This window comes from Thamnophis elegans, chromosome 7, assembly GCF_009769535.1.
Source record: "Thamnophis elegans isolate rThaEle1 chromosome 7, rThaEle1.pri, whole genome shotgun sequence".
Lineage (NCBI taxonomy): Eukaryota > Metazoa > Chordata > Lepidosauria > Squamata > Colubridae > Thamnophis > Thamnophis elegans.
Window position 1 is genome coordinate 11,171,527 of NC_045547.1, and position 19,183 is coordinate 11,190,709.

Below are 19,183 nucleotides of genomic sequence, written 5' to 3' on the forward strand. Positions count from 1 at the left end.
CCTGCCAAACAGGTGATAGTGTTTTCCCACTATTTTAGGGCAAGAATCTCCCAACCACCCGTTTGTGGACCGGCACCTGACTATGGCATGCCAGAAACTGGGTCGCGGATATAAGAGAAGCCCCATCCGCGGGATGCAGGCAACATGCGAAACCCCGCCCACTCTGGTCCATGGAAAATCCTATCTCCATGGAAACAGTAACAGTCCCTGGGTTTCCCAAAAGGTGGGGGCGGGCGCTATTTTAGGGTGCTGGAAATGGCTTAATGCCAAAACAGACACTGGCCCCATCTAGATCCAGAACTGTTTTGGGATGGCTCCAATTGCCGAGATCAAAACCTTTTTCACCAATACAGTTCTACCAGCTTCTCCTCAGAAAATACCTGCGTCTTCCAGGTATTCCATAAGAAACATGACAATTATATTCATGACACCTCACAACTTGATTTTTTTTTTTTTTTGGTACAGGCATAATTTAAAAATGTTGCTTAGAAATAAGCATGAAGCCTAAGGGGCACTAGAAAACTTTGGCAACTTTGAGAGAGTAATGAGGGGGAAAGAACCATTTCAAATGCAGTCGAAATGCCACAATGAACACATGGGATTTATAACTATTACTTTTGATAGATTATAACAGCAATATAGCGTATGTTTGCTAAGTACTATTTTAAAAAGATGACTTTATCATGATAGCTATTCTGGAAATGGCATATATCAAGGCTAATATTTAAAATACAGAATTAAACAAAATGAGCCTTTGGATGGGTCCAAAGTGCCCTCGGGCTGAGGATTCTGGTATTACTAAGTGCTGAGAATTACGGAAAATGTAGTTAGTAGAATGTCTTCTTTCAAAATGATGCCCTAAAACTATCATTTCCTAACTTATTCTGACAATAACTTTGCACCTGGAAGCTTAGTAAAATGAAATAAAACAGAATATTCCTAAATAATTCTTGGCAACTCAGACAAAAATGGATTAACAAAAGAACTCCCTCTTCAAACTTTTGGACTTCACAAACAACGAGGCACTTCCCCTAACAACTGCTTGGAAAGCATATCCTCTGCAGGGGTGTCAAACTGGCAGCCCATGGGCTGGATGCATCACATGCAGGCCCGCCCACCCCAGCTCTGTGAAGGGAAAAACGTGATATGTCGTGTGACGGCAATGTGACATGGTGACTTCTATGGATTCTAAGTCTGTAGAGGGCAACCAGCTATTATGCTTCCACCAATTTCCTCAATTTGGAAACATCTGGGGGAGCAGGGCACCAATAATGCCAGGTTCACCCTCACACTGGGGCTTCCATACATTCTCCAAATTCACCATATGGTAAGTGTCTGCCTGTCACAAAATTTAAAAATAAGTCATTTGTCTTTTGTAGCTGATCATAAAATTGTTGGCAAATAACAGGCATTGGATGCAACTCAAAGTAAGAAGCCTCATGAGATCACAAGCAGATTTGAAAATCTGTTTCAACCACTTGGCTCAACCTCTTACGAACCACAGAGAGCCTTGGGCATCCGTGGGGGAAGGGGTGGGGAGAGGCCAATGATGAAATGTGTTTTGCAGGGGTGGGTTCTGGCCAGTTTTACTGCCGTTTTTTCGTGCACGTGCTTTACGCACACATGCACAGCTCAATTAAAATTGTTCTGCGCATGCGCGGAACTTAAAAACAAGATGGTACCACTGACCGGGGAACTGGTTCGGGGGCGTGGCAGGACTGGCTCACTGCTGGTTCTAGCAACCCACGCCGCCATACCCCTACCAGTTGGGCCAAAGTGGGCTGGAGAGGTAGGAACCCACCTCTGGTGTTCTGACATCAACATGTATACTCTTCTCCTTATATCCTTGCATATCACGAGGCATGTGTAAAGGAGCAGTACTTAAATCATGACATGGGGTTCATTTCGCCATCTTGGTATCATCTTGGCCAGCTGCAGAAGCCTGGGCAGAGAATAATGGCTTCTGAAGTGTAAGAGTTGCGTTTAGGAGTAAAAAACTAGGAAGGAGTCATGCAAAGGGAATTGCTCAGAAAATGAATTTTGGGGTGCCAGCTTTTCTGTCATAAATACCTTGCTCATTTCAAAGATCACTTTACTTCCTCTTTTTATATATCCTTGTGGATAATTTGAGTATTTTTAGCTACTTGAAACTATGGGAACATTTCTGATCTTAAAGGAAATCATTCAGTGCAAGCTAATTGATTAAAAGCTGCAAATATATTTCCCCCAGTTACCATCTGGATATTCTGAATTAAATATTTGCAATCGATAAAGATGGTATGTTGAAAGCCACCCCAGCTGTAGAGTAAGGAAGATGAGCTTGACAGAGTTATGCTATCTCTGTTGTCACGGTGTAAAACATACTTTAAGTTCACAACAGACAGTTACTGTTCAGAAAAAGCCCAGACAGACACCTCCCTAATTCACTGAATTAAAAGTAGGAGGGGGTTTAATAACACAATCAAACCTGCAAGATTCTGATATTATAAGGTATAGGTTCCTCTCACATATATGTGCTAGTTGTTTCTGACTCTAGGGGGCAGTACTCATCTCCGTTTCAAAGCCGAAGAGCCAGTGCTCTCCGAAGACATCTCGGTGGTCATGTGGCCGGCATGACTAAATGCTGAAGGTGCACAGAACGCTGTTCCCTTCCCACCAAAATAGTGGTTCCTATTTTTCTACTTGCATTTTTACGTGCTTTTGAACTGCTAGGTTGGCAGAAGTCTGATATTATAGCCACTCTCAATACAAAATAGCCTTCCTGCGGAGTTGATTTCTAGTTGGTCTAGAGCAGTGTTTCTCAACCTTGACAACTTGAAGTCCACAGGACTTCAAGTTGCCAAGGTTGAGAAACACTGGTCTAGAGTAACTGACACCAACAAGTGGCACTGAGCTGACCTTAGCTGATCTCAAAAAGCTAAACAAGATAAGACCTCATTGGTACTTGGATCAGAATCCACCAAAAAATTCTAGAACCATAAACGACATTGGGAAGATGGGGAAAAAGACTTCTCACCCAGAGCCTCCAAGAAGGGAATGGCTGTCTAGATGCCAAGAAAACTGCATGGGTGTATTCATATAACCACCAGGAGGTCAACTTCAGCTCCAGACAGCTGTGACCCATCCCTTCAAGCTTGGCAGGAGGGGGGTATGAGAGGGATCATGCCAAACATAGCAGATTAAACCTTGAAAGCAACTATTCCCAGCTGCTCATTCAATTCAGCTTGCTTGCCCATGCTAAAGATCCCCTTGGGTAGCTCCTTTCTCAAAACCCCACGTAAGACAATCAGCTACAAAATAATTTACTGAAAGACAAATCAATATTTCCAGCTTGGGAAAAAGTGAAACTAGTTAAGTAAAGTTAAGCAAAAGAAAAAGATAGCAACGAGGAACCTGTGCTTTCTTCATATTCTTTTCATTTTATTAAACTTCTATTGAATTCATTTTGTCAAAACCTTCCTAAGAATTTTATTTTCCACACTTGGCTGTTGATCGTTAGCAACCTATCCAGCCTCAGAGAAGTTTAAGAAAGTGAAGCCAAGATGTTCATTCACTGTAACGTTGCACGTTATACATTAGTTTATCTAAAAAAAAAATAACAACACGGTAATTCTCAATGAGAAGTGGTGTTTACTTAAAATCTAACTAAAGCCCACACGTTTGAGCAAAATTGTAATAGCACAATGGTTGTTCATAGAGAGAACACCACGGTCCCTGAAGTTGTGGAATCTTGGCAACCACTAAGGTTGCCAAGTATTTTCCTAAATAGATTTATTTACACTGTTTTCCCCAAAATAAGACCTCCTCGGATAATAAGCCCAATTGGGCTTTTGAGCGCATGCACTAAAATAAGCTATCCCCCCAAAATAAGCCCTCCCTGAAAATATTGCAACACAGCAGCAGCCATGAGGTGACCATGCCCACTGCCTCAAAACTAATAAGACCTCCCCGAAAATAAGGCCAAGTTCTAATTTCGGGGGTTAAAAGAAAATAAGACCCTGTCTTATTTTTGGGGAAACACGGTAGGACCTAGGAAACACATCTGGTACGTCCAGGTTTATCTACCACACCTACAGGGTCAAGAATCGAATCTGTCCAAGCTCTCTTGTTATTCAGCTACTAAAGAAAGTTGAATGCTCTCTGTTCATAGGCATCAATGATCTTCCATGTTGGTCCAAGGTCAGATTTTGAGTTCAATTTGAGTTTGGAACTTGGGAGCCCCTGAGATCATAAATTGGAAAAAAAGGCTTTATGTGTAAAAAAAGGAAACAGATCCCCATTACCAATCAATTTATTGGGCATTCTGTGAAATATAGGATGCTCAAGTTTAAATGATTATCCCAATGATTTTCTAACAAATATTGTTGATGTTATATTTCCATTCAGCATAATTTCCTCTCGTTATAATCATGACTCAAGACTGGCTTTGTTTGCTGTGACTTTCTGAACATAGTGCTCTTAAGGAGCTATATTCCCCAGATCAAAATGATTTTGATCCTTTTTAACTCCCAAGAGCGACAAGAAAACGAGCAAGAGAAGGAAAGCACGCAATTGTCCAGGAACCTATAACGTTTAGTAATTTTTTATCCCCCTGGAACAAAAAGCTGCCAGAAAATGACAACACGGCTGGCATGCTTTTGCATTAAACCAAGATTAATTCCTTCAAAGGCAAAAGAAAAAAAAGAAAAAGGAGATTGTATAGATCCATGCTAGGACAAATGTCGGAAGCAGAATATATGGGGTTTACCTACAAAAAGCAGTCATTTGTTAAATATTCTGGGGAAAAAAGGGGGGGTTAGGTTATCCAAAGGGAGGGGAGTGGGGGACACTCAATAGTCAAGGACAAGTACGTTCAGCAAAGCCATGCTAGTGATACTGCAACATTGTAGGAAGCATGGATGATTTGTGGTTTTTCCAAAAAACAAAAACAGGGGAGGAACACCAATGTTATGGATAAACTGGAGGGGAACAACCAAAAACTGTCACTGAGGAAAAGTTTTGCAATGAGAAAAAGCAATTTCATTCACTAATCCAAGACCTTACTTGATGGTACAGTTGTGGTCTTAGCGCCGAGTTCTCAATCATAGTGTGAACCAAGATGATTAAAGGTTCATTCTCTTTCATCTATTTCAAATCAGGAGGAGCATACAGCAAACATCAGTTTACAGCACGGCTAGATTTGAAAGACGACACTGTAAATATAGCCTCTACTTTAATTGTTTTCCATTAGTGCAGCAGTTTATAATTCCTCTCATGATTAGTAAACTTGTACATTCCAAAGAGCTCGTTTAAACTAAACTGGGGGGAAAAAAAAAATCTATGAATTTAAACTAGATTGGTGTACATTCCGTATTAGATTAAGCAATAAATATCATTAATAAGATTCTAGAAAGCTTCCCGAGACAGAACATAATTAATTGAGATGAATAAGGTACTATTTTCATTACTCTGTTTACATATACTCAATTTGCAAAGATTAAGACATGTAGTAGAGTGTAGGATAAAAAAGCTGTGCAATATAAAGACCTGTTCTGGGCAAAATAGAGGTTTTTGGAGCCAATCTTTTAAAATCTAAGGTAGCAATGATGCACCAACTTGGAGATTGAATGGCTTCACTCAATTTTTCTCTCTGTTAAAGTAGCTTTTTCTCCTCCAAACCCTAAAGTAGGTCCAGGTGTAGAGCTAAGATAAGTCATGTATGAAATATGGCCAGCAAGAATTGTGGTTATATTACTATTCTACGGCGTAAACTATAAGCTTTTTTTTTCAATGAATGCCAATTTAATTTTCATATACATTTCCTGACCTTCAATATAATATTATAAATATGAATAGTTTTTTTTCTGAAAACGTATTAATGTATTTACTTCAGCCTCAATTTTCTTTTATGATAACTGATGATTATTTAATAGTATTTATTTATATTAGCTGCTTTGTAAGCCATGTTTGCTTATTACCACATTGATCAGTAATAAAGTTTTGGAAGTCGTAAGACCAAACAGAAAATTCTGAATACTTTCAATTCGTTTACTGGACTTTCTAGCTCCATTGGAAAAAAAGGTGGGTAAGTGCTCTTGACATAGAGCTTTTAAGGATTTGTTTCAACTAAAACATGGTGTATCCGTTTAATACCATTCAAGAAAATGCACCAATATAGAAGTGGAATTTTAGTTTATATGTGTCCCGATTCCACTGATCTATTTACTTAGGAAAAAGATGAAAACAACTTGGCATTGCAATATGAAAACCAGGAAATAAATGGCAGAAGATATACACTGAAATGAGAGATGGGAACTGTTAACAGAATTGCAATAACTGGCTAAGAGGTCAGTGCCAAACTATGGTAGATTTTCTATGTGCATCTGAGGAAGGCAGCTCGCTTAACCAAGGGCTGGTTTTTCTTTTTAAATTGCAGATATTTTTCCCCATTCTAACAATCTGTTCCAACATTATTTAAAAAAGGGGCTGTTACTTAATGCAACAGGTTTAATAAGAGTCAATTATATATTTTTCCTAAATACAAATAACGTTGCATGTTTTCTTAGGTACCAATATTTTATTCATGCCAATGGTTTTGTGGCTGTTGTTAGTACAAGGGAAGGCAGATTGCCTTTCAGAGTTTTAATTCATTTCTGTCAGTTGCAAAGATTCTATTGTGTACAACAAATGGTAATGTGTGAAGCAGGGACAAAAAAACATGGATGTGTTTTTAATCTCAGAGAACAGTTAGTTTCTATTGTTGATGTAGCAATTTCAATTTCAATCCATTTGCTTAATAATGATTTACTGGGAATGTTTGAATTAATGTAACACCAGCTCTCAGCTGTCAAAACTACCATCGTTTTTATTCAGAAATAGGCCTGTGATGCGCACACTTCAGACAGGAAGTATGAAATGTCTGTTCAGGAAGTCTAGGGCAATTTGCCACAGCCGACTCGCTGCAAGACAATTCTCCGCGGGACAATTCAACCCTGTATTAATTGTTGAATTCAGGTACTTTTCTTATTAGTGATCATGCTTTTATCAAAATTATTATAACTCTTTCTGGATTGGCTTTATTTTATTATTATTATTGGCCATGGGTCCGTCGAAATTAATTTAACATTTGTACTTGTTGAATTGTCCCACAGCGAGTTGACCGATCCCGTATTCAGGATAATAGCAGAACCAAAACCCATAGAAGAAAATATCCGTAGCTCAGGGTTGAACTGTGGGGTCCTTGGTGCACTCTAAACTGGGTGCTTTTCTTGCAGACCCAAAGGTGATTTTTTTCAAGAGGCAACTGGACTTTCTTGTTTTCCTTTGAAGATGTTTTGCTTCTCATCCAAGAAGCTTCTTGGATGAGAAGCAAAACATCTTCAAAGCAGATGTTTTGGGACAACCATGACCTGGATGACTGAGAACCTCCACAGACATTTTCTTACAGAGGTTTCATTACCAAATTAGGTAACATCATCAAGTGCTAGAAGCAATGAAATGTCTGCAAGAAAATAACCAAGCTTGGTGAGCACCAAGGATCCAGCTGAGCAAAAGCTTGTGCGAAACTGCAGCAATACATCTAAAAAACTCTGCAGGATGTAGAGGTTCCTTGCAGATAGGGAGTCTCTGGAGACATTGACTTAATCGCAATTCCAGTGTGCTAAAACTGGGCTATTTCAGAGTCTCTGAGTGATCTGATCACTGATGTATTGATACGAGGGAAGAATGAAAATTGATGTCTTTCAAGGGTTATTCAGAGTTATTCCTAAAACGACTCAGAATAGAGTCTACTCTAAAACAAATGTCTGAAATGAATGTAAATACAAGCCTACTGCATCTAGTTTGAATATTTTAAGCTGCCCAAAGAAATCCAGCAACATGACTTAAAATTATTGCACATTAATTCCCGCATGCATTGAAATCCAATTCAGTTTTCAGCATTGCTAGGATAAGCAGGCAAACCCAGTCTGTCAAAATTTTGCAGACAGCTGAAAATCTTGTGTCAGTGTTACCCAGAGCCACCATAAAACCCGGCTTTTAAATGAAGCAGGGACTTCCCTAAATTTCATTTCACAGAACAGATTTAACTGTCGTACCTTATTAAATATATATATATTTGCTTCAAAAACATATTGAGCAATATATATTGTACAATAATATGAAAATCAGCCTCTTCAAGGAACATGTGATATTAACAGCACTACTTAGGGAATGCTAATCTGTTTTTAGCATCCTTGAAAATGCTTGCCATTTTCTCCTGCAGATTAACAGTGAAATGATATTTTGCAACAAGAAGTTTTGGTCAGGTTAGTTAATACAATTTAAGTATGCTTTTATCCAAATGATATTTTTACATATCAGTTGCATTATGAATTCCAAAACTGGGAGATTACATATGATTGATTTTAATTCATATGGTCTCCCATCTCAAATTTATGACTCTGGGCAGCTAATTAGAATTACTTGTAAAAGTGTTTCAATTCAAACGGTTCCGAATGTATAACTTTTATTTCTGGGCAGGCTGAATGAAAAATCCTGCGAGTTTCTTGCTTGAGACGCCACCAAAATTCTTAAGATATGAAGTTAATTGAGTTTCATGTTTCAAACTGTTTTAAAGGAAACAGTATGAACACTCTAACTGCACATCACAGTAGCGTGCATTGCAAACCTTTACGTTTCGAGTAAAAAGTTTATAAAACAAAGAGATTTTATGTTGGGTCCAATTAATAAAAATGCTGGCCGGCCTCCGGTAGACAGAGTATCCCACTGCAGGCTAATGTTGGCTCAACAGCATTTCAATCAAAAATTTAGCTTTATAATTGCAAAGACAGATGGTGATGAAAAAGGAAAAGTAGAAATCTGGAAAGAACTCCCAATTTCTTTAGCAAAGAGACATTAGTCACAAAAAGATAATGGCAAGATTTTCCTTTTTTGTCAGCTGCATTTGGTGAAGCCTGTTCTAAGTAAGGGAAAACATCTGCAGTATATAAATATAATGGCACAGACTTGTGTCCCAAGTTTAATAATAATATTTAATTCAGAAAACAAATAGTCAGTGGAAGAAATAGAATTAACTATCCCTAAAATGTCTTAATTTCGCCATTAGCATTCTAGAAAGGACCACACAAATTACAGGAAGTCCTCAGCTTAAAACCATAATTGTGAGTGGCGCAGTGGTTAAAGTGCAGTACTGCAGGCTACTTCTGCTGACTGCCTGCAATTTGGCAGTTTAAATCTCACCAGGCTCAGGGGTGACTTATCCTTCCGAGGTGGGTAAAATGAGGATCCAGATTGTTGGGCTGGATTCTGTAAACCACTTAGAGAGGGCTGTAAAACACTGTAAAGTGGTATATAAGTCTAAGTGCTATTGCTAAGTGCTGTAATTGGGACCAAAATTTCCGCTGCTAGGCAAGGCAGTTTTTAAGTGTGCCACCCCTGATTTTACAACCTTTTTTTTGCTATGGTTGTTAAGTGAACCACTGCAGATGTTATTAGAGTCACGTGATCATTAAGCAAACCTGGCTTCCACCACTGACTTTGCTTGTTGGAAGCCAATTGGGAAGGTTGCAAATGGCGACCACAAGACCCTGGGATCTTGCAATCATTAAATGAATACATGCTGGTTGCCAAGTGCTAGGATTTTTATCGGGTATCACTGGGATGCTGCAACACAATTGTAAGTGTGAGAACGGGTTGCAAGTCACTTTTTTCAGCACTGTTGTAACTGCACTGAATGGTCACTGAACTGAAACAATCACTAAATGAATGGCTGTAAGTTGAGGATTGCATGTAGTAATTCAAATAGCACATCCCAAATGATATGGTACATTTTTGGGGAGATCTAGCAATAGACCAATAGGAGCAAGAGAGGTGTCTTGGCAATTAAAATTGTGCCACTTAACCGCTGCAGGAACTTTTTCCCACTATTTTAAAACGGTAGCAGGATTTCAGCAACTTTGTCAAGTTCCAAGTGACAAAAAAGAATCAACATATTCTTACATATAAACATACAAAAGAGAAGCTTTAAGTCCCACCTGGTGGTCCAAATAAATGGCATTCCTTTGGAGATGATGAGAAAGAATCTCATTCTAGCAACCAGCATTCAGAGAGGAAGGAAGGAAGGAAGAAAGAAAGAAAGGGACAGATACGAAGAGGTGAAAAAGTCATTCAAGAAAGAAAAGGACACCACACATCTTAACTTTTAACAATTTTAAGATTATACTTGCAGATGTCATACGTACAACTCAGCGAAAACTGAGAACTGCAAAACTGACATTGGCGTTTAGATGGATTAAGTAATGTTTCATTGGCATACAGAAACTAAAACTTTAAAAAAAAATCATACTGGCCTTTAAATTAATTTTAACGAATTAATTTAATTAGCGAGGTTAAGTTAAATACGGTTGCAATTGCTCTCAACAAGTCTTATTAGCTACAAAAATTAGCTTTCAATATTAAAACAAAATGAAGGAAAAAAACCACAATACATCATGTTAAATCCATTCAAACTATAAACCCTTTGATACGCGTGGATGTATTTCCTGCAGCAAAAACAAAACACCAATTTGTAAGTTGTCGCAGGCACGAGAAAAAGAGAATGAAACGCTTATGCCAGATTGTATTTACGGCCCTTTCTAACCTATTCTGGTTTCAGAATTGGGTGTCATCTAGAAATTTGCATAATTTAAGAGTTCATGACAGCAAAATGCCTTTTGAATTACTCTCTTCGTTTGGAGATCAATGTATCTCGCACCAGAACTCAAAGGGTTGATAGCAGAACACCACAAACAACCAGGAAAGTAAAATCCACAGTTAGGAGATGGCGGCCCAAGGCTACAGTGTTGGAATGAGGGGAAAATGGCACATGAGAAACATCAGTTCATAGCTGACCTTTGGACTGCTGGCCTCAAGTTTTAGCTGCATGAGTTGTGTTAATGTGTGTTCCCGGATACTACTCAGTTCGGCCTGCTGCCTTCTCAGCTTTATAAGCAGCAGTGTGAGCTCCTCTGGCTAAAGGAACATTGGGTAAGAAGCCAACAGTGGAAAATTAGTTCATTCTTGTCCTAGACAAAACTTCGGTTTTACACTTGCATTCAACAATGCTAGCCAGTATAGTATAACCAAGTTATGTTTAGTCCCTTTGGAGTAAGATGATGCTTTCCAACAAAAACAGTCTCAACCAGGGGGGGAACCAGTTTGGAGTGAATTCCTCCAGTGAATCAAATAGAAGGATGACGGTTCCACCACAAAACCGCGGTAGACTAAAGCGCGCTCGACGAAAGCGCGTACCTGACGTCATCACAGCGCAACGAAAACATCACGCTGTGAGCGGTAAAGTTAAAATTAACGCGAAAACCTTACCCTAACCCCCCCAAACCTAACCCTAAACCTAACCCTAAGCCTAACCCTTAACCTAACCCTAACCCTAACCCTTAACCTAACGCTAAACCTAATGCTAACCCTTAACCTAACCCTAACCCTAATGCTTAACGTAACCCTAACCCTTAACCTAACCCTACCCTTACCTTTATGTGAATCGGCTTGCTTTAATTTTATTTTAATTTAATTTATTTTTAATTTTTTTCGTCGCGCTGCTGATGACGTCACGTACGCGCTTTCGGCGGGCACGCTTTAGTCTACCGCGGTTTTGTCGTGCCACGAGGATGACAACGGGTGTCACTGCAGCTAGTTTTATTTTGTGCATATGGTAGTCAAACTTGGTTTGGTTCCCATCCCACAAAGGTTCCCCCATCCCTAGGGGAAAAGCCATGAAGAGGCTGTGTGTATCCAAATGCCTTGATTATTTTCTCAGAAAAGTAGGGAAAGCTGTGGAAACTGTTAACTGATTCTAAGGTTGGAAAAAGAATAAGACCCTGTCTTATATTCAGGGAAACACGATATTAAACTATGAATACAGCCAATGCTTCCAAATAAGTTATTTTTATTTGATGTGTAGCAGTTTTAAACAAAATCTTATGTCTGGAGAAAGAAAGAAAAAACTGCTCTACTTTTCCACAAGCTTCTAGTGCCAAGGAGAATCCTAAACGTGAATATTTTAAGACACAATTCTCCTTCACTCGAATGATCTATTTTGCTAATTTGCTGTTATGTGTCCTTTGCTTAAACAGAAAAATTCATATTCGGGTTAATAACATTTCATACATATGACATTCTATTGTGGATCCTAATTTCAGCTATTTACAGACAGCTTTCTCATTATTTGTCTTTTTGACTGTTAGTCTTCCATTTCCAAAACTGCCTCCTTTATGCTCCTGAAGTACTGCTGAGATTGATGTAAATCCCCACCATTTTAATGGAATAACAGAGTTGGAATAGACCTTGTAGGTCATCTAGTCCAACCCCTCCACCCAAGCAGGAGACCTTACACTATTTCTGATAGAAAATACCCAGACTCTTCTGCAAAGCTTCCAGTGGCTTCTAAAGGCAACTTCTTTGATTGATTGTTCTCACTGTCAGAAAATTCCTCCTTATTTTTAGGTTGAATCTCTCCTTGATTACTTTCCATCCATTATTCCTTGTCTGGCTTTCAGATACCTTGGAAAATAGTTTGACCCCCTCCTCTCTGTGGCAGCCCCTCAAATATTGGAACACTGCTATCCTGGTCCTTCTCTTCACTAGACAAGACATACTCAGTTCCTGCAACCGTTCATCATATGTTTTAGTCTCCAGTCCCCTAATCATCCTGATTGCTCTTCTCAGCACTCTTTCTACAGTCTCAACATCTTTTTTAAAGTGTGGTGACCAAAATTGGATGCAGTATTGTAGGTGTGGTCTTACTAAGGTTTTATAGAGTGATATTAGTATTTCTACAAATGAATCTCATCACACTGATTCATGTATCAACAACTCCCAAATAACTTTATAGTCACCAAGCACTTATCTTTTCTGTATAGCAAACTGTAACCTTTCTATAATGTGCCATGTTCAATTTTCCTGAGCCATGGACTTGTTCTCATATCTGATGAGAATATCCCATTCTTTGTAGATGTATCTGGTATAGACGAATAGGGCTGGTCAGAAGCCTTGGAATTAGGCCTTCAATTATTTTTTTTTTACAGTTTTAGATTTGAACATCCACATTGCATGGTGTTAGACTTAAAAGTATATTCATAGCACTCGATATTAGCAACTCTGATTGTATTTAACAAAGGCCAGCAGAGGGAGCTATCTTATCTTCATTACTATGTTTTATACTAATAAACTATTATTTCCTTGAGTATTTTTGAGTGGAAGTCCTTGCGTATTCTACTACATGCTTACATCTGTGTATGTAATCCATCAGTATTTCATTTGAAGAAAACCTTAAAATGCACAGAAACATACTCAAAAAGAAAAATAAATAAATGTAGTCATGGTTGAATTAAATGAATTTTTGGGAAAGTCTGCCGAAATCTATAATCTGTGAACTAAGTCTTTGATACATAACTGTCAAGTATTTCCAATGATGTGAATAAAATTTCAATTACAGGGTAAATAACTTTGTCATACGACATCACAATACATAACCAATTGCCTAGAGCAGCAATTTTTCTACCTAATTGGGCCTCCCATCATGAAATAATAAAAACCTTCAGTAACTGGCATTTCCTCTTTATCATTCAATGGTAAGTGAAGCAGACAAAAAATAAAATATTTAAAAGTGCTCTCGACTGTTGTCCTGGAAGTGACTACATCAGGGGTAGTCAACTTTTTTATACCTACTGCCCACTTTTGTATTTCTGGTAGTATTAAAATTTTCTAACCGCCCACCAGTTCCATAGTAATGGTGATTTATAAAATAGGGAAGTAACTTTACTTTATAAAACTTATAAAGCAGAGTTACAGCAAACCCCTACAGTCCACCATGAAAGCTGGAACGCCCACTAGTGGGCGGTAGAGATCAGGTTGACTACCACTGGTCTACATCCTTCCCTAACAGGAAATATGCAGGTCAAACAACAGTTGAAACCAGAGGTGGTATTCTACTGGTTAAACCAGTTCACTCGAACCGATAGCAGAATTTGCAGGTGGCCCCGCCCATTCTCCTCGACTCTATGGCATCCCATTTGGGGCCTTTTTTAGCGAAAAGCGGATGTGCGGAAGACTGAGCAGTAGGGAAGGTAAGTGACTACTACTCCTGGTTGAAACAAAGTAAGAACAGATTACCCTTGCAAAATTTAAGATACGCAGACAGAATTGACCTGTGGGAAAGGATATCCTTTATTTCCCGAATGAATCAGGACAGGAAATTGCATTTAATGTGGACCCCCGCAACTAGAACAGTTGTCAGACTGTATGCTGTATTTTATAGGTTGCTCTTAAATTTAAAAAAAAAAATGATGGGCTAAATATAAAAATGCCACTCACAGTTTTGCCTTGCAAGCTCTGGGGAGTAATAGGCTGCACGCTCAAGCCAGCTGGAATCGACCTTCTGTCAGGGACAAAGCCATGCTGCTATGGGAGGGGAGGAAAAAACCAACACAAAACAAACCATGGGCTTTGTAATTCAGGGCTTTTAGAACCAAAGGTTAAATGAAATATTTTTAACATGCTTTTCTGAGTCAATTTATGAGTTATGAAAAGAGTCCAAAGCGAAGGTGTTGGTTAATATTTTGTCAGTACAAATATCCTGAAATGTTGCACTTTCGTCTCAAAACTTTGCAAATAACAAGATGTTCTGGAGAACAGCATCTTTCTGATGTTAAAAACCATATTTATGGTAGCACTTATTTGCCACCTTATTTTGATGACGATCTCAAGGCAGCGAATAGATAAGAAAAATTACTACAAAGGCTCAAATGTGTCATCCTGACGTATTTATTGGTATGCTTTCCCCCTACACTTGGCTTAAAACTTTCAAGAGTTTGGGAAGCAGATCAAGAGCCCAAGCAGGAACCCCTACATCATTTCTGACAGCTGTCAGTCCAGTCTCTTCTTGAAAGCCTCCAGTGATGAAGCTCCCACAACTTCCAAAGGCAAACAGTTCCATTGACTGATTGTTCTCACTGTCAGAAAATTCTTACTTTATTTCTAGGTTGAATCTCTCCTTGACCATTTCCCATCCATTATTCTTTGTCTGGCCTTCAGGGGCTTTGCAAAATAGCTTGACCCCATCCTCTACGGGGCAGCCCCTCAAATATTGGAAGACTGCTATCGTGTCTCCCCTGGTCCTTCTCTTCACTAGACTAGCCCTGCCAGGTTCCTCCAACCATTCATTGTATTTTATTATCATCATCATTGTATTCCTTTTTGCCTCCAGTCCCCTAATCATCCTGGTTGCTCTCCTCTGTGCTCTTTCTAGTCTCTCAACATCTTTTTTATAGTCTGGTGACCAAAACTGGATGCAGTATTCTAGGTGTGGCCTTAATCACAGCTCTCTTCCTAAAATATCAATATTTGGAACAAGTATCATATTTATAGTTACAGGTAGTCCTCAATGTACGACAACTATCGATCCTGGAATTTCAGTTGTAAGTCAATTGACCAGAGTCAATTTTTTTGACCAATTCTGCTCTCCTCTGCACTCTTTCCAGAGTCTCCACATCTTTTTTATACTGTGGTGACCAAACCTGGATGCAGTACTCTAGCTGTTGTAACTGCTGTAAGTAGAGGATTATCTGTATTATAGGCAAATTGTAACTAAGAGATGGCTGTTCTGCAGTGGCTACTGTGCATCTGGTCTATCTTTTAGAAGGACATAAATTGCAGCAAGTTGTAGAAAGCAAAAGCCCTCACCTTGTTATGATGAGGTCTGTGTCGACGCTCAATGGTGACATCTCCTCTCTGTATCGGTGAGGACACTTCCGACCTGTAGTTCCTCTGAGGGGAGTATCCTTGGAAACCTGCTATTGAACCATGGGAAGGTGATGTGGGAATCAAATGCATTGCTTGATCAGATATATTAATCATGGTTTTGGGGCTACTTAAAGTACCGTGTCTGGTCAGAGTCGTTTGCTTATTGTAAAACTGCCGTTGTTGCCATTCGTAGAGTTGCCACATGGTGTCATCTCGCATCGATCTCCTTTTATCTTCCGCTGGCAAGGATCCAAGGGTCTTATTGTAAACACTGCAAAGGCTATCTGGCCTGGTCTTAGTATTTCTTGGAAGAGTGCGATAACCTTCTGGATAACGAGGCACGACTTGGGCTCGATGGCTTGGCATATTCCTTGGTAAAGTCTGATAAGAAATTATGCTGAAACAAGAAATCTCCGTTAGTCGATTTGGAAAATAAATGGGTACATTACAAGTAACATTTAAAAATTCTTTCCCCACATTTTATCTCTACAGGTAATTTGGTCTTGCATTCTACTTGCAACCTTAGGTCAAACAAGAGAGAAATTTATACTTTACTCTGTCCCTTCAAGCCAAAAGAGGCTGCTCTTTAGAGGAGGTGATACCACTAGCAATCCACATGTAAGTCATGATGCAACTACTAGAATTTCACCTAGCCTGACCAATAATAATTGCAGTTTCAACAATGTGAGAGGTACCAATTTGAGAAGTTCACACTAATGTATTTTTTAAAAAATACACACTACCAGAGATTATCATTTGATATGAGTCAATCCAAAATTGATCAATGTTACTAGTTGCAGTTAGTAGTTACTAGTTGCAGCATCCCCATGATCCCGTGATCAAAATTCAAATGCTTGGCAATTGGCCTGTATAGGTAGTCCTCAACATACAACAGTTCATTTAGAGACAATTCAAAGTTACATCGGCGTTGAAAAAAGTGACGTATGACCGTTGCCGCAATCCCACGATCAAAATTCAGACGCTTGGCAACTGGTTCATATTTATGACAGTTGCAGTATCCTGGGGTCTTGGGATCTCCTTTTGCGACCTTCTGACTAGCAAAGTCAACGGGGAAGCTGGATTCGCTTAGCAACCATGTTGCTAACTTTAACAACCGCAGCGATTCATTTAACAACCGTGGCAAGAAAGATTGCAAAATGGGGCGAAACTCACTTAACAAATGTCTCGCTTAGCAACAGAAATTTTGAGCTCAGCTGTGGTCGTAGAGCGAGGACTACCTGTGCAGGTGAAGGAGTGAGACAAGAGTTCTTTATCCAGCTTCCTCTAACCTAATTTCTCTCTCCCTTTCTGTATCTAGCATCTCCTACTCCCGAGGTAGTTGGCTTCTCATGTAGCTGCCTTTGGCAAAGGGAAGGGAGGCAGAGGAGAAGGGGGCAGGTTACCTTGCTGCGGGAAACACTATGACTCAACCAAGTCCCAATCCTCACAGGAGTAATGGGAACAGGTTTACAAGGGGAATGCTTGTTATAAGTCCTCCAGATCAGCTTCTCTGCTCCCCCAAGCAAAATTCAAGTTTTTTTTTAAAAAAAAATTAAAAACAATAATTTGATTTCTGCAAACTGCCTTGAAATTATGGAAAGGCAGGATAATCACTGTTAGAGATTTTTACGAGAAAGAGATTTGTTACTTCCTTGGGAGCAATGGGCTGATCTCCCCATTCCATTTTCACTCTAGATTTTATTGACTTTCCTGAAATTAATATTATATTGTTTTTAAATAGCATATGTGGGCTTGTCAAGGGGGAGCACTACTTTTCCTATTTCCTCAAAGGCAAAGCAGGCATAAATCCTGCTGGTTTTGACAAATCCACTTTAAGCAAAGCCATCATTTCTAACTATATGGTCCGTGCTAATAATTTCATCCATATTTAACTAACAAGATGTTCTCCGTGATCAAAAGGATTGGCTTTCTGCCAATTAATAATGTGTTGTTAATAGCTTTTGCCATTTTAACATTTCTACAGTGGACTGAAATTGATTGGGAGAACAGCCAATGCAATGAATCTGATAGCAGCATTAAAGGATGGGATCACATGACAGAGGTTCACATTCCCTACCTCTGCCTACATTTAAAACAATGGCATTTGATCCAAACATCAATTTCTCCTTGATATGTTCATTACATAAGAGAGTAATGTAATGTAATCTGTCTTGCTACAATCAGAAAATTTCTAATCACATTGATTATAATACAGAAACCAGACATTGAGATGGACTAGGCCAGAGTTGGTTAAAGAAAACCATAGCAAATATCAGGAACACATGCAAAGAGAATGCAACTTTATTATTTTTAATTCAAAAAAGGAAGGGTTTTCTCCCCTCTATAAGGATCGATCTATCTATCTATCTATCTATCTATCTATCTATCTATCTATCTATCTATCTATCTATCTATCTATCCATCCATCCATCCATCCATCCATCCATCCATCCATCCATCCATCCATCCATCTATCATCTATCTATCTATCTATCTATCTATCTATCTATCTATCTATCTATCTATCTACCTACCTACCTACCTACCTACCTACCTACCTACCTACCTACCTACCTACCTACCTACCGCCACAGTATAACTCTGGGTTGCTTACAATATTAAGATATTAGCAGTAGCACTTAAGACTTATATACCTCTTTACAGTCCTTTTTAAGCAGTTTACAGAGTCAGCATATTGCTCCTAACAATCTGGGTTCTCATTTTACCCATCTCGGAAGGATGGAAAACTGAGTCAACCTTGAGACTGGTGGGATTTGAACTGCCAAATTGCAGTCAGCAGAAGTAGCCTAGAGTACTGCACTCTAACCACTGCGCCACCGAGGCTCATAATGCTCTAAGTTTATTAAAGCTTCTGCTCTGACTTTATTAAAGTTGGCTTCCTTGAAATCCAAGCAATAGGCTTGACTGTCTATGGCAGGGATGTCAAACCGGCAGCCCGTGGGCCGGATGCATCATGCACAGGCCACGCCCACCCCAGCTCCGCGTATGGGAAAAACATCGCGAAACGTCACATGACAGCAATGTGACGCAGCGTGTTTGACACCCGTGGTCTATGGAGATTCTCAGTCAACCAGGTCATGGTTGTCCCAAAGGTGCTTCCTTTGTTTTTTTTCTAGAGGACGTTTCGCTTCTTATCCAAAAAGAAGAAGCTTCAGAACCTACAGAAGATTCTTGGATGAGAAGCAAAACATCTTCAAGGAAAAAACAAAGGAAGTTTAGTTGCCTCTTCAAAACGCACCTTTGGGATTCTTGACTGTATTCAATATTCATTGTTCCTTCTGAGTTGACTCTGGTCAATAGTTTTTCCCGTTAGTATCAGGATTTGGGGGGGGGGGGGATTCTTTTGTGCTTTTCTATCAGCAAGGAACGTTGAAGATTTCCTGGACTC

The 19,183-nt window shown here is 39.3% G+C and overlaps 1 protein-coding gene across 12 annotated transcripts in view; it reads right to left on the reverse strand.

Annotated features, from left to right (window-relative positions):
* The window catches only part of PLEKHA5 (pleckstrin homology domain containing A5), a 219,095-nt gene that overhangs the window by 39,902 nt on the left and 160,010 nt on the right, over nucleotides 1–19,183 (reverse strand). For 6 of the 12 annotated variants that reach the window (XM_032220558.1, XM_032220556.1, XM_032220562.1 and 3 more), the window contains 2 exons: nucleotides 15,715–16,171; nucleotides 14,347–14,433 (listed from right to left, as the gene is read on the reverse strand). In XM_032220558.1, coding sequence (XP_032076449.1) covers nucleotides 14,347–14,433; nucleotides 15,715–16,171 — 544 coding nt within the window. Of the gene's footprint in view, nucleotides 1–5,043; nucleotides 5,125–10,013; nucleotides 10,068–10,869; nucleotides 10,990–14,346; nucleotides 14,434–15,714; nucleotides 16,172–19,183 lie in introns of all 12 variants that reach the window. The other 6 variants (XM_032220557.1, XM_032220563.1, XM_032220568.1 and 3 more) reach the window with 5 other exon arrangements.